Source organism: Odontomachus brunneus, unplaced genomic scaffold (assembly GCF_010583005.1).
Source record: "Odontomachus brunneus isolate Ranch 3 - 2012 unplaced genomic scaffold, Obru_v1 Obru_scaffold_175, whole genome shotgun sequence".
Taxonomy (NCBI): domain Eukaryota; kingdom Metazoa; phylum Arthropoda; class Insecta; order Hymenoptera; family Formicidae; genus Odontomachus; species Odontomachus brunneus.
The window spans coordinates 97,984-112,740 of record NW_022639625.1 but is presented as its reverse complement, the minus strand read 5'-3'; the positions used below and the strand labels follow the sequence as shown (position 1 = coordinate 112,740).

General features: G+C 46.4%; 1 protein-coding gene across 12 annotated transcripts in view; it reads right to left on the bottom strand.

Moving 5' to 3' along the window:
• The window catches only part of LOC116851404 (Down syndrome cell adhesion molecule-like protein Dscam2), a 137,143-nt gene that overhangs the window by 32,417 nt on the left and 89,969 nt on the right, over positions 1-14,757 (bottom strand). For all 12 annotated transcript variants that reach the window (XR_004379579.1, XR_004379580.1, XM_032830750.1 and 9 more), the window contains exons 3-5: positions 11,635-11,799; positions 6,139-6,285; positions 5,930-6,047 (exon numbers count right to left, since the gene is read on the bottom strand). Coding sequence is in view for 10 of the 12 variants with exons in the window: in XM_032830750.1 (XP_032686641.1) it covers positions 5,930-6,047; positions 6,139-6,285; positions 11,635-11,799 (430 nt within the window). In the remaining 2 variants the exon portion in view is untranslated. The remainder of the gene's footprint in view (positions 1-5,929; positions 6,048-6,138; positions 6,286-11,634; positions 11,800-14,757) is intronic.

Genomic DNA, 14,757 nt, shown 5'->3' with positions numbered 1-14,757 from the left:
TATAACAAAATTTGCTGCACAAAAATTGCTGAGAAAATAAGATTTGAAGATTAATTCGCGGAATATAAAGTTTATTTGTAGAAGTACTTTATATCCAGACAAATTTTTACAAATGTAGACTCATTATCCTCACAAAAATTAATTTTATATCCCACAAATGAAAGTGCTTTTTTCTCGGTGTATTCACGTCGGTGTCTATTCTTTGCGAGAGCTCTTCGAACTCTCGTTCGAAATAGCCATTTTTTTTAAGAGGCAACTTCATGAATAATCCGATTGAAAAGTCGAGATATAGAGGGAAAAGGTTTTCTAATCAGCGATCAATGGAAATTATCGAGTGCTATATGTACCAGCCGCCCACACACACACACACACACGTAGAAGTCGTAAACGTGAATCTACGAGGAGAGACCGGAGCCAGAGATACTACAAAAAGGAAGATACCACGTGTCGCCGCTTATATCGTAACACGAATTCTATTGTCGCTCTTATCGATCTCGCACCTGAATATTCTATCGCATTGGTTCACGACGCTCGTCAAGTCTGCCGCATAATCGATTCTCCACGGGGCCGATTGCGACGCGATCGGGCTCACGTCTTTGAGAAGAGAATGCGACCGATACAATCTCCAAATCGGCCAGTTCCCCTCTACTCCCACCTCCCTCTCATTCACCGTTGTTCTCTGTCACTTTGTCATTCGTGTTCCCCTTCTGTCTCTCGCACTTCGCCTCGTTGACGAATAATTTTTCATCGAAGGGCAAAGCAGTTGGCAAAGAGGCGGCGAGGAAGATGGGGAGGGGGCCGGGAGGGAAGCGGTTCAATTTCGCTGGCTTTTCGGATACGTCGACCTAGAAACGACGTCGGGGCCGACATCCGCAGCAACGTTTATCCCCGGGATCCTCTCGCTGCCACTCTCTACAGACTCACTGACAGTTCCCGATCGCGACACGTTTGGACTTCCGGGGCTTGATCGCTCGGGGGCCTACCTAGCTCTTTCTCTCTCTCTCTCTCTCTCTCTCTCTTCTTCTCTCTCTACCACGTTCTCCCCTTCGCGCGTTCTCAATCTGCCGAGATACCTCGCCGGACGTCCGACCAAGGTAAGTTTGCCGACGCGTCGCAGGAATCTCGCGAGAAATCTTGACCGATAAAACCGAATGGGAGTTACGGGTGAGTTGTTTCCGCTTAATAGCATGTTAAGATCTTTGGACGGGGGAGCGCGACGCTTCGGGGCGTACGGAATTTGTATGCTCGCGCAAAAGATTCAGCCGCGAAGTTGCGGGACGATGGTAGTTGGATCGTTAGGAGATAGAAAAGTTTGGAACTGTGCGCACGCGCACGCCACAAAAAAGTCGTAAAAGTGCTTAGAAGTTGCGCACCCGTTCACGGGAATTCAATATATCCCACGGTTTCGCGCGAGAATCTTATTCACTGTCGCGATTTGCCCTGCGCCTCTTCCCTTCCTCCTCTAGAAGTCTCTCGCGATCAGCCGCTTATCGTGAGCGCGCGCGTGCGCGACCGGATGTTACTAGAATCTGAGGGCACGATTCATTTGATGCTGTAAACGCTTCGAAGTGCCGTACAGATCCATCACAATCTTTCTTTATGTCGAAGCGCTCGCAGTCCCAAACTGATCCTATTCAGAGACTGGCCATGCAAGAGTGGTTTTGTCAAAACTATACGAGGGAGAAAATAAAATATTCACCATTTCATTCTTCGACATATAGCTTGCTCTGACGCGTTCACACGTGCCCATGGCGTTACCGTATTGTGAAACTTGTAACCCCAATTATCAGTATTTTGTGTATTAGATTTTCTTCTTCTTATGAGATATGAAATTGAAACTACTGCTTCATTGACTAATCGTCTGATAATTATAATTTTAATTAGATCGACCATTTTCTTCTCTCAGTGTATGATTCGAACATGAGCGGGAGTTGGCAAAACATGGCGGGCTAATCAAGACGCGCTACTTCATGACCGGTCTCTGGTTCAAGGGTCTTTAGATGTTACTGTACATCGTGACCGGATATATGTGTATCCTGCGACAAATTTACGACGTCTCTATACGCATACGAACGCGCATATAAATTCGTATAATGTATTCCTCGACGGCGGAGGTGGCCGCGCGCGCCCCGCAACTCTTAATAACGGGGTAGTATTTCACGGGGCCTGTGCCATGCCGTGCAGCACGATACACGCGTTTCGGTCCACGAGAAGACAATCGATCCCGCCGCCGCCGCTGCCGACGGGGGCGGCCAACTTGAAACGTATTACGCGAATGTATTTTTCATAGAAGAGCTACGGCCGGCTCCGCCCGCCCGTGTCGCGATATTGCCAATAAATTTTCATTCCGTCGAGCATTTGTCGGGCTATATTCGTGGTCTCTCGTCGGCGAAAGAACAAAAAAAAAAAAAAATAAGACAGAGAGACGACGGGAGGAAAAGAAGGAGGAAAATGTCTTTCATTCCGCATTCCAGGATGTAGATTACTTCAGCCTTTCGTGCTGTATTTTTTCACGAAACATTCTTTCAGCGTTATACATGATGTATTTTTATTGCGAATTCTAATTGCAGGCTCTATAATGCTGCGATTTCGCGTTCCTTTTCCGCTCTCTCTCTCTCTTTATCCCTTTCTTCTCGTTATTTTACCTCTTGTGCGAGTTGAACGATCTCCGCAAGAGCCCTTCATCATTCTGCTTTTCTATTATGCTGACTCCTCCTTCCGTCTCTCGGCGTAGGGCGACTTCTATTGCGTATAGACCGGCGCAAACCGATTCTGTTTATGTGACAAATGTGCAAGTATTTCTAGCCGTGGCAAGAGAGACGTAACGTATCGTGTATCGAGCGCCGGCGACTTGCCACGTGCGCGCGCGCGCGTGTACAAAGCCGGCAGGGGAGGGAGCGGCGAAGGGCCGTTTGTCAAATTCTCCGTTCTGCAAAGTGGCGAGGAGATAAAGTACGGCGTTCGATTGTAGCCGTGGAGAGGCGAGGAACACCCGCGGAACGGAAAACGCGGAGTCGCCGGCGAACGAGTCTCTTTCTCTCGGCTCGAGCGACATGGAGAGCTTCCGATTGTGCCACCCTCGCGAGGCTTCACGATCGAGTGCTCCCACTTTTCCTCGGTCAAAATCGTGCTCTCTTGTCTCTCTCTCTCTCTCTCTCTCTCTCTCTCTCTCTCTCTCTCGTCTAACTCCGCCTATCCTCGTGGTCGCTCTCGTCGAGCACTTCGACGCTCGTCTTCGCCTTTTTCCTCCTTCATCTCTCGCTGAGTATCATCCGCCTTTCTCTCCTTCGCATCAGCCCCGTCCGTCCCACGAGGCTCGATCGTAATTTCTCCGAGGAGGGGGGATTAAAGGAAAGGATTGAGATGCTCCCCGCGCAACACCACCGCAATTTGCTATCCTCTCAGCCATTCCGTTGACGGATATCACAGCCGGGTCGCAGAACCGTTCAAAGAAGCGTCGCGCGTGAAACGATAGGTGCGCGCGCGCGCGCGCTTGGTCGTCCTTCGAGCGTCGATTTCCCGCGCACAAAGGCATTCGTATGAGTCTTTGTGTCAACTGGCGCGAGATGTGTTCGAGGGACGGTAAGTAGACGTAGTAGTGGAACGTACCTCTTTCCTCTCCTTCTCTTTCTTCCTTTCCCTCTTTCTCTTCTCTTGACGCGGCAACGGCGGCAGCGAACAAATCCCGTTCTCGGCGCGTGGGTAACGAGCGACGATCTCTCGCCTCACTTTTCCGCGAGATTACTTTATAATGGGAAAAGCTGTGGGACGCGCGATGTGTCGTTTTTCTCTTGTTACATCCCTGTTACACGAGTTCTTACTCTCCCTCCCTCTCTCTCTTTCTCTCTCTCTCTCTATTTCTCTCCCTTTCTCTCCTTCTCCCTCCTTCCTTCTCTCAACAACGATGTACGTTATTTAAAACGACGGTGATTCTGATGGCGAACGTACGTATTTGCGTTGTAACACACGACGTACTATTTTCCATTTACCTTCCACGAAACGTACGTACGTACGTATTTTCATTTCAATATTCGAGAGCCAGAACACGTCGGAATTTTAACGCGCGAATTTTAACCACGAGTGATACGCTGAAATGCGATTTCCTACGCCGGGGCCTCGCTGAAAATCGCCCGGGGAACGCCGAGCTGTTTTTATCGTAAAATCTTCCACGATATCTTCGAAATAATAGCACTGAAAAGCCGGAGAAACATTTGCTCCTAAGCTAATTTTTCAATTGTAAAATTGCGGATTTACTTACGCATAAAATTCAAATTTACAACGTGATTCGGGAAGAAATTCATGAAAAATCTTGCCCAAACTTTGGCGAAAATGAAAGAGTTTTTGGCGGACAGTATCTCTTTTCCGCAGGATAAGAGGACACACGCCTCGCCGTAATGTTTCTTCACCGAATATCATACGACATTAATATATATTCACTGAAAATCGCGACATTAATACACGATACTCTGCACGCAAATGTTTCTCCAGGTATGGATAATAACGGCAACAGAAGTAAAATACGGGACGCGAGAATATTCGCGGCGTCTCTCCGCCTTCTACTCGCTGCAGCGATAGCGAGCGCCATCTCGAGTCGGGGGACTAAGGCCGCCGCTCGCGCGAGACCGCGACAACCGACTATGGTCGCGCGCGCGGCGATCAGCTGACTCTCGTGGCGCGTGACAACCCCTCCCCTTCGCGCCGCGCGTGCCGCGTAACTGACCTGGCGCGCGGCTCGTAACTGACCTAGCACTACGCGCGCGACTCGCGGAAGAGCGCTACGCGGTCCCGGTAGCGCTTACACTAGCCGTAGTACTACGTCACGCGCTCGCCGCGGTCAATGGGCGTCGCGCGCGCGCTCGATTTTCGGGGCACCCTGACTCGACGTGCGAGACCGTTGTAGAAGCGTGAAGCAGGAACCGGTCCTCTTCTGTCGCGCGTCCGACTGTGTTAATTATCGGTGCCGTCACTGTGACATGCATACGCGCGTATGTACTCTACGCGACTATAGAGAGCGAAGAAAGTAAAGGAGGAGGGTCCCTAAGGTCGGTTTTTGGCACCCTCTGAAATTGATCCAAAAATATCAGAAACGTTATATTTTTGTAAGAACTGTTGAAATAAAGTGATTTCATTCTAAACAAATATATTTTGGTGCCTGCTTATATACTATAATTCTAATTAATCCCATATTTATCACCAACGCTCTTATGTCACCTACATATCTCCTTACATTTGTGTGTGTATGTGCGCGCGCGCTCGATACTGCGAAAACACTATAGGGCAGTATAATTTTTAAAGAAACGTATATTGCTAAATATCTACATAAATAGTGTTTTCGTAGTTTTGAGCGCGCGTGCGCGCACAAATGTAAGGAGATGATAGGTGACACAAGAGCTTTGGTGGTAAAAATGGGATCAATTACAATTATAGTATAAACGGGCACCAAAATATGTCCGTTTAGACTAAAATCATTTTATTTCAATATCTTACAATATCTTACAAAAATATAACGTTTCTGATATTTTTGGTTTAATTTCAGAGGATGCCAAAAACCGGTCTTAGAGATTCTCTTCCTTTCTCGTTAGCGTGCGTGCGTTCAATTAACTCTTAAGGAATCAAATCAAAATGTGACGTTCTGAAAATAAAACGTATTTTTGGGGATTAATTTTGCGAAAGTTTCTTAAATAATATGCTTGTAGTTTTTGGAGGAAATCTGAAAAATTCTGAGAAATATTAAACTTAATATCTCTTTTAATAGTGGAAAAGAATGCGAAATTTGGATATTCAATTTTTAAACAGCTCATATAGATTGTTTAGTATCTCTGCTTGGCATTTTTGTTCTTATTTGTATTTTCGTTTCTCTCTTTTTTTCTCCTCACGCGCGCGCGCGCGTGTGTGTGTAGACGCAAAATATTTCCGCAAACACACTTACCGATATTCAGGCGAAGGGCAGGCTTGCGCCACGCAGACTAACGACGTCGATTCGTCCTGGGCGACGTGAACGACGCCGGAATTTTCGAGTATCACGGGAGGCATTACGCCTCTGTGATCTGTGAAGCAGAATGCAGAAAACTCGGCGCGTCACAGCGTTTCCAGCCAAATGTGCATCTCCTTCGAAAGTTATCGGCAACCGTGACTCACCTGCTATCCTAATGTTGGCCGCGGAGCTAACGACCACTTGTCTCGTGAGACGGTGCATCGTGCGGCATTTGTAGCCGTTCAGCTGGTCGTTGAACTCGAGGCTGTGCACCAGAAGCTCTCCCGTGGGAAGCAGGTGGAACTTGCCGTCTAGAAAATGCAACGATCGAGAGCAGTCGTAAAATGTCAAACGTATCGAAAGGCGTCCCATGATATACAGGACGCCATGGCTAACCCATATAATAGTAAAAGCGGCATTTTCTGTCGACTCTCGAGGTTTAGATATTTTATCCCGAAACTTCGAGACGCAGTCTTTCGTTGAATTCTACGTTCCCAACGAAAAATAAAGATACGAACGCGAATCTAGGTCGCTATTCCGTACACATCTACCGACAATTGTTGGTACAGTACGCTAACGATGTCTGCCGTCAGCGTCTGTCAGAATTATAAATAGTTTTCGATGATAAACTATGAAAAATGGCAATTTTGTATAAGAAGTGCTATTTCTCATAGTTTATCATCTGAAATTATTCATAATTGTACTGACGTCGTTAGCTCTGTCAGAATTATGAATAATTTCAGATAATAAACTATAAAAAGTGATAAAATTTGTTCAAAATGAAAAGAAATTAAAAATTAAAGTCATTAATTTCTATTCATAAACTTTCAATGAATAAACAAATATTTTGAACGAGACGTTTTGTACGTGACGATAACATTTTTGAAAGATGATCCGATAAGATTACATAAATTAGTCGAGCAAGAAATGTTGCAAAGAAAGTTGGTTTGTTTCATATGTTTGTATAATTTTTGGATGTAATATGATGTCTTCGAGTTTTTGCTTTCTTTTTCATTTCAATTTAATTTTGTGTAAAAATTCCTATTTCTCATAGTTTACTATCTAGAATTATTCATAATTATGACACGCTAACAACAGACATCTTTCAGCAGAGAAAGTGGCCTTGCAATTGTTGTAAAATGTCGTGAGTCTGATTTGTGATTGCTCTGGATTCAGCTGAGATCAAAAGCGTGCCCCAATCAAATCCACGAATTTTGCAACGGTTACAAAGCAGCTTCTTTCGTTGAACGCAGCCATTGTCGCGACCGACGAGAAATTTCCGTGGATTTGTTCGATGTGTGTTTCGTCGCCTCGCGAGTAAATCACAAACTATGTGACTTCTCGCCGTTCGAGTTCTTTTTCATTGATCTATCATGCAACAGATTCGGCATTTTCGTTTCTTTCGCGACGATCGACCAGTCGATCGATCAATCGTTCGATCGATTGATCGCGAGACTCACCGCGACGACGCTCGCTCCATCTAGACTGCATGAATAATACATGACTTCCTAATCCCACCGTATTATTCATAACGAATGCGCGCCTCTAATAATTGGGATCAACGTTTCCCGATAACACCGCGTCGCTTGGTTATCTTTAACGACCGCGATAAAGCCGCTTGCCGGATTACGATATTTTCGGCCGCACCCGCCTAACGATAATTACGTTAATTCCCGCGTTTCCCCTTGTCCGATCTACGTGACGTAGGTAGTGAAGGGAAAGGGAGGAGGACAGGAAGAGGGAACCGCGTCTCGCCCCGATCGCGTACTTCCTCGCTTGGACTAAGCTCAGAGTTTCCTTAGATAAGCCCGGCCAACACTTAACGACCACAATTATCCTAAACAGTCGCAAAGCTCGCCCGGCAAACTCGAGTCTTTTCGAGATCCCCGCGCGGGAAATCCCTAATTCGCGATTAGGTCACGCGCTACTTACACGATCGCTGCTTCGTCCTACTTGCGTCGCACACGTGTGGAATACCGAGCGTGTAGCTGTACGATAAATATCAGAGTATTTTTGCTCTAGGTGGCGATAGAAGATATCCGGGGCCAAATAAAGATAAGGATAGATGGATATCAGAGTATTTTGCATATACATGTCTCGCACATATGTATGACGCTCGACACGTGAGAGCGTCACAGATCGAAGTATCGATTTCTGACTTCCCAAGAGTTATTTTCGCGTTCCTCCTTCGACGAATCATATTGGGCGATATCAAGTTTTTATTAAAGGAAATATTGAAGTATTTTCGGTCTTGAAAATTAAAGAGCTTGTCTGACATGTGCTCGACACACATAACTGGCTGTGCTTAATTCATTGGCGAATATTTTAAGTCTTTAGTTCTCGCTATTCTTGTTTAAGGTAAATTTTTTAATAAAGGAAGGAGAAGATACAATTGCTTCGAGACTGAAGATTCAAACGTTCGCTTGGTTGAATACATTGATCACAATTTTTGACCAAGTTTATTTGGGTCATTATATTTCTTTTTGGTTCACATTGACACTTTTTTCAAAAGAGCACACAGATATATAAGATCTTAAGATGTTTCTGATGGACATTCTCTACGTCATGTTTTTAATTGACATTTATCAGATTTTAAGAGATATAAATCAGTTTATTAATCATATGTCAGACCCTGATAAACATTTAATCTGCTACTCGTTCATATTTCGCGTTATATAGGTTAATGTGAAGCGACATATGGTGACAGATCGCTGCTTTGGAGCAGCGTTGCTTGAACGATCCACAATCACGATGCACGAATATTTAGATTTGTACGCCTAAGTGGACGATTCGATTTTTCGAAGTGAAATTGCATCAATGTAGTCTGGTGTACACTCAACCGGCCGAGCAACCAAGTCACAACGTCGACAATGAAGAGGCGTTTTCTTGTCGACGTACGAAAGAAACTTCGCGCTGTATCGGCGTGCCAAGGCGGTGTATATGGTGGCCGTACATAGTATATATATAACTCACACACACGGCTGAATGCGAGCTCGCTCGTGAGACATTAGAGCAGCTAAGAGCGGCTGCGATAAGGCCGCCTTCCCGATAGATTGTCCGCCAAGTCAGGTGGACCGAATGGTCTCTGTGTAGTCTAGGTATTACATTCGAGGGGGAGCCTATAGCCGCGCGCGGCTCCATTCACGATAGACGGGGACGCGTGTATATACATACATATCGCGCGTACATGAGTTGGCGGCGCTATGTATATGTCGGCGAATTACGTCCGAACTGATATCAACACACAATCGCGACCAGTGTGGCCGCATGGAAAAACGTGCAATACGACGCGTCGGTTATTGTATCCGCGGAAGGGCGTAATATGATACCTTTCCCGATAAGAGGTAGCGTTTAAATCACAGACTCGAGCGGGAGGAAATCTTGCGATTCTCTCGCTTCTTGCGCTTCGCACAAGCGCGTCACGCGCGAGACCGGAAAAATGAGAAAAGGAATGTCGTGTCGATTCCCAAAAGCGCCTCTGATGGATCAACAAAGAACGATCCAACCTACATGAAGTACGTTCCGAAAGGAATGAAGATGAAAATTTAATGCATGATTTAAGAAGGAGGCAAACAGCAATGAGACTTTTTGCAATCGTTCAAACGATCAACTTTCTTCTCTTCAAAGGTATCCATTGATAAACTTAATCCTGAAAAAAAGTGAAAAAGACTCAACTAATAAAAGTGGCGCAACTGGTAGAAAATAGAAACTGTTTCTTGACCAACTTTAATTAAGGTAAGTCTTGGATCTTTTTCCTCTCACATATGGACTACCCACTGATAAACAAAAACTCGAAAATTATATTTTTGTAGGTTAGATCATACTTGCATGATTACGGCCAATTATTGTAATCAATTTTCGTTAAAAAAAACTTTGTGCCATGTCGAGTCCATCACACATGACAGGTACAAGTGGCTCATTCTGTAATCAGTATTCTAATTTACCGATAGCTAATTACGGCCGCTAATCAAATCACGAAACGCAAAAACGCGGAGGCGTGTAACTGGTGTACACTGCGTGCTCCTCCCGCGCTCGTCTACGCAATTTTCTCGGAACGGACCCGCGTTTACGGTAAATCTGATTAATCTGCGCGAGCTACTAATGAACCGATGCTCTCTCTCTCTCCCCCTCCCCCTTCCTCTCTCTCTCTCTCTCTCTCTCTTTCCCTCTCTCGGCGAGAGGTCGGCGTCCCCGACAATCTCGACTCGCATCCCCCACGCGGAAGGAGACGCCGCATTATTGTGGATATTAAATTTCAGCCCGGGCGTCCGCGGCGGATATTAAATTTTAGTCCTCGTAAGCAATGGCGGCCGAGTGTGACACAGTCGTGCGCGTACCAACCAACGAACACGTGAAAATCGCGGGCACTGCACTGTGTCTCACCGACGTATAATTTTTCTTTCTTCATCGCTTCCGTTACTGCACCCGCGAGCCCGGAATATTTCTCAGGCTTCATAATGTCGTCTTCGTCGATCGCGAGGGCAACTAAATTAACGAAATTTTGATCGACAGAATCCGTTTATGCCGAATAGAGCGAAACTCAAATATGTGCATCCGCGGAAGTAAGAATTATTGGTTAAAGAGGCAGATAAGCGCACAAGCATTTTATACATACAAGATATATCGGTGCTCAAGAGAGAATTTATTCGAATTATTTTCTGTTCAATGCTGAGTGACGTTTATTAATCGCGTATTGTCAGATGAAGTTTATGCTGAATAAAGTTCATTAACGACGAAATATATATTTCCAATAAAAAAGCAAGATAAAATATCTAATCGAGTAATACATCGAAATAAAATGACGTACCAGAAGCCGTATAGAAAAAAACGTTCGGTTGGATTAAATATCTCTCTAGTGAAATATCAACGAACAGAAAAATTTTGGTTTAAGTTATCAGGAGTCTGCTTAAAACCAGAAATCTGGTCAACAGAATTCCGATAACTTTGAATTTTTAATTCGTTTATGCTTCGTCAGAAATTTGATGAAAATCAAATTTCCAAACTTTTCTTTCCGTATGAAAAATAATAAATTTACGTATCGTTGTCGGAGGAGTTGCTGGAATTTGCTTTTGTTCAATGCTGAATGACGTTCACTAACGCAGTAAATTTTTGAATATAGAAACAAGATAAAAGATATCAAGCAATAATGCATTGAGATATAACAAATGATACACCAGAAAAGCCGAGAAATAATAAATCTGCGTATCTAAAGCCGGAAGGATCATTGGAATTCTAGTTTCTCCGAAGAAAATACTGCGAGAGCTCTCTCTCTCTCTCTCTCTCTCTCTCTCTCTTTACTGCGGGATTTCGTGGTGCGCGCGAAATAATCGCAGCACGTGCTTTACCGTCGCTTCAGCGTCGCGCAGTGCGACTTAATCCTTACGCGTATCTCGTTGCGAAATCGCAGCGAATTTATCTCGCGGGTAATCTTTTCCGCGCGAGATGATTCACGTCGCCGCGGAAATCTCTCGTGTGCGCGCGTGCGGTAAAGAGCGTTATGCATTCAGAGTTTTTCATCCGGTTTCCCTAGTTAGCCTCTTTACGAGGCGCGCGCAATGAGCGTGAAAATCCCTGCGTTTCCGTGACGCGCGCGCGCGCGCGCGCACACACACACACACACACACGCACCTGAAACACTCGTGGATCAGAGAAGTATTTACCTCCTTGCAGCGAAGGATATATGTGGGACGAGGGCTCGTGCAGCCAGGCCACGACGCGCACCAAATCTTTCACGTAGCTGGGTATGATGCAGCGCAATATCGCCGTGCATCCCCTCGACGCGCCTCCCGTCACCTCCACGTCGACTTTGTATGCCTGAGCCACCACTGCGAACACAAGCAATAAAATATCGTGTGAGCCCACGTGCGCCGCGGCGGTCGATCGCCTGCAGATCGCGAAACAATGCCTCAGCTCCCCTAATCTCCATTCAATTCGTTTCCTCCATTACCTCCTCGCACGTAGGAGCCTCGATGCGCTACAAAACGATATTACCATAAACGACAGCTTACCTTTAAGTTCGTATCAGACTGCCGACTGAACAGACTGGTCTGACTGCCGAGTGCTGACTATTAGTGGACCGATCACGGTGAGGCCACTTCACTATGATTAGTCCATTAAGAATCGGCAATCGCAGTCGGCAGTCAGTAGTCTGACATGGGCTTTACGCACAATCTCTCATCAATGTTCTCAGCGCCATAATCCCCATATATGAGCAGATTGGGGCAATTGCTAATTAATGCTCTCTTAGGAAGAATATTGGAGTGGTTGATGAATTCCAAAAGTGTCAATAACATGTAGGAACGATCGTCATTAACACAATCATGCGCTATCGTTTTCGTACTTCTTGTGCGTACAGGTCTTATGGACCAATAAATTATTAAACAATTATCCACAATAAATTATTAGTCATAAGCCGCAAGTAAATTGATCAACCACAGTCGATTACTTTCAAGAGTAATAAAATGGCTCAAATATATCATATTTAAATGTGTGTTGCTTTGTTTCACTATACTTAGCCACATATGTACGTAGAAATCTGTCTGCAAATTTTTTCGAAACTTTTAAATTTGAATGTGGAAGTACAGCAATGTTCTTTGAAATTTTTCTGAAAGAAAAGGAAGTTTTTCTGCAAATTCGCGTTCAGTGTACGCAAACGTCAGCTTTGAAATTTTTTATCGCTTTTATCGCTTTTATATTGCGTAATGCTCCAATTCATTCCCGCGCGTATTGTGTAAGAGCAATTGCAGTTCCATGCGGCCGATGCAATATGAACTTTGCAAAAAGAAATCAGCACTTTGTCGGTAAGATTTCGACTCCGGTGTTTCCTCAATTGTTAATAGCTACTCGCTTCTTGGAGCATGTATATATTTCATCTGGCACGCAAAGAGGAAAGAGAACCAAATTAATTAATAGTAACTAAGTCTACGTTATATAATTTCCCACTCAACGATATAACTGTCATGTAACACCATATTTTACATTTACGATGTTGAATGGGAAACTCTAACATTGATGTTACGTCCCTAATAGTTGGTGTTTACTGGGAGGTGTGGCAAAGAAAATTACAAGTCATCATTAGTCGCGATGTAGTTTGCACTACTACGACAGAGCAAACAACAGTTCCGCGTGTCTGCGTATCTTTTAATTGCCGGCGTAATGAAAAAGCGATCGCAGTTACTCCGAGTCTCGTTTTCAATTACATCGCCGTCTTGCTGCGCCATGAGAGCTACGCGAGAGGCTGCCGCCTCGCTTCGCTTCGCTTCGCCTCGCCTCGCTTCGTCTCACCCCGTTTCGTCCTGCCTCGCACACACACGGATGCGCACGTACACGACGACACTGTGCATACACAGGGGGTGTCGTGCACGTCGTTACGCCGCTGCGACCGGGTGAATCTCGACGTCGACGTCGGGGATGCGCCGAGGCGTGAGACGATGCGAACGTAACGAACGCCTCGGCGGCGGCGGCGACGGCATCGTCGTCGTCGTCGTCGTTGTCCTCGACGTGTCTGCCGCGTCGCTTTTTCCCTTTCTCTCCCTCCGTTCTTTCCGCCTCTTTCTCCTTTTTACGTCCGCCGTCGTCCTCTCGCGTTCGAGAGGCACCGTGCTCTCCCGGAGATTTTATTTACGTGGAAATTCCAAGGGCGACGCGACGGCCAGCTGCCACCGACGGTGCAGTCTGACAGGCCGCCGCCGCCGCCACCAACGACGACGACGACGACGTCGCGACGCCGCGCCGCGTAAACCATCCCTCTGGTTCTCATAGCGCGCTGAATTTCTTCATACCTCCGTAGTAGTCCGTGTTTCGCCCTCTCGATGAACCCCTCGGGTCGCGAGGACTTTGTTTCGAATTTTTTTTTTTGCAGAGCTCGCCGATTCGTCGTTTCCTTCTCGGGCTTCCGTTCCGTTCTCTCGCGGGTTTCGCGAGAAAAATCGACGGCGGGGAACTCGGCAGAATTTTCAGTGAGAAGATCTCCGCGGCAGTTGAAATCGACAGCGCATCTTGACGCGGAGAAATCACGCGAGACTCACCATTCGTCGGACACAAGTTTTTGCGCGACTGCAGCACGGCGATTTTCTCGCACCATTACTCGCGCGTTACGTAACGCCTTTCCCATGGGATTCTCCCGGAGTGGTCCCGCGCCGTCGGAGATTATCGCGGCCGGGCTCACGGCTTTTAGCGCGCAAAATCGCCCGCGAAAAGCACACACATCCGCCTCATCGGTCGCGCGGGCTGGACATTCTTTTTTTGTGTTCGTTAAACCGAAAGCAGGAAGTAAAGTTTTAATTAACGGTCGCACGTCCGGGCCAGAGCTTTATGGCCGCGAGTGGGTGAAGGGAGCGCGGAAAAAAAGGCATGGGAAGGGGAGAGAGTCACGGGGAGGGGGCAGGGGAGAGGAGGCTATAGTTGTAGGTGGAAATGCCGAAAGCGCTCCGGGTCGCAGCTGCCACGGATTTGCATTCAGATTGCGTTTTTTTTAAAGAGGTAATTACACCGGGCTCTGCGCGCGACCGGAAGGGTACCTGCGCGCACCTCATCTGCATCGGCCCGGCGCTCGCACCACCACTCGGGCCGTTCCGATCTAACGCGCGTTTCGCGCGACCGACCTCTCGCGAGCGATATCTCTCCGCCGCGCGGACGATTCGTTCGCGTGTGAAAATCGTCACTCGGAGGGATGTTCTCCCGCGAGGAGCAGGGCTAATGAAACAATTCGAGAGGTAGAGAGGAAAAGAAGGGAAAGGAGAGAAGGGGTGGAGAGGAGAGGGAGAGAGAGAGAGGGGGGGGGG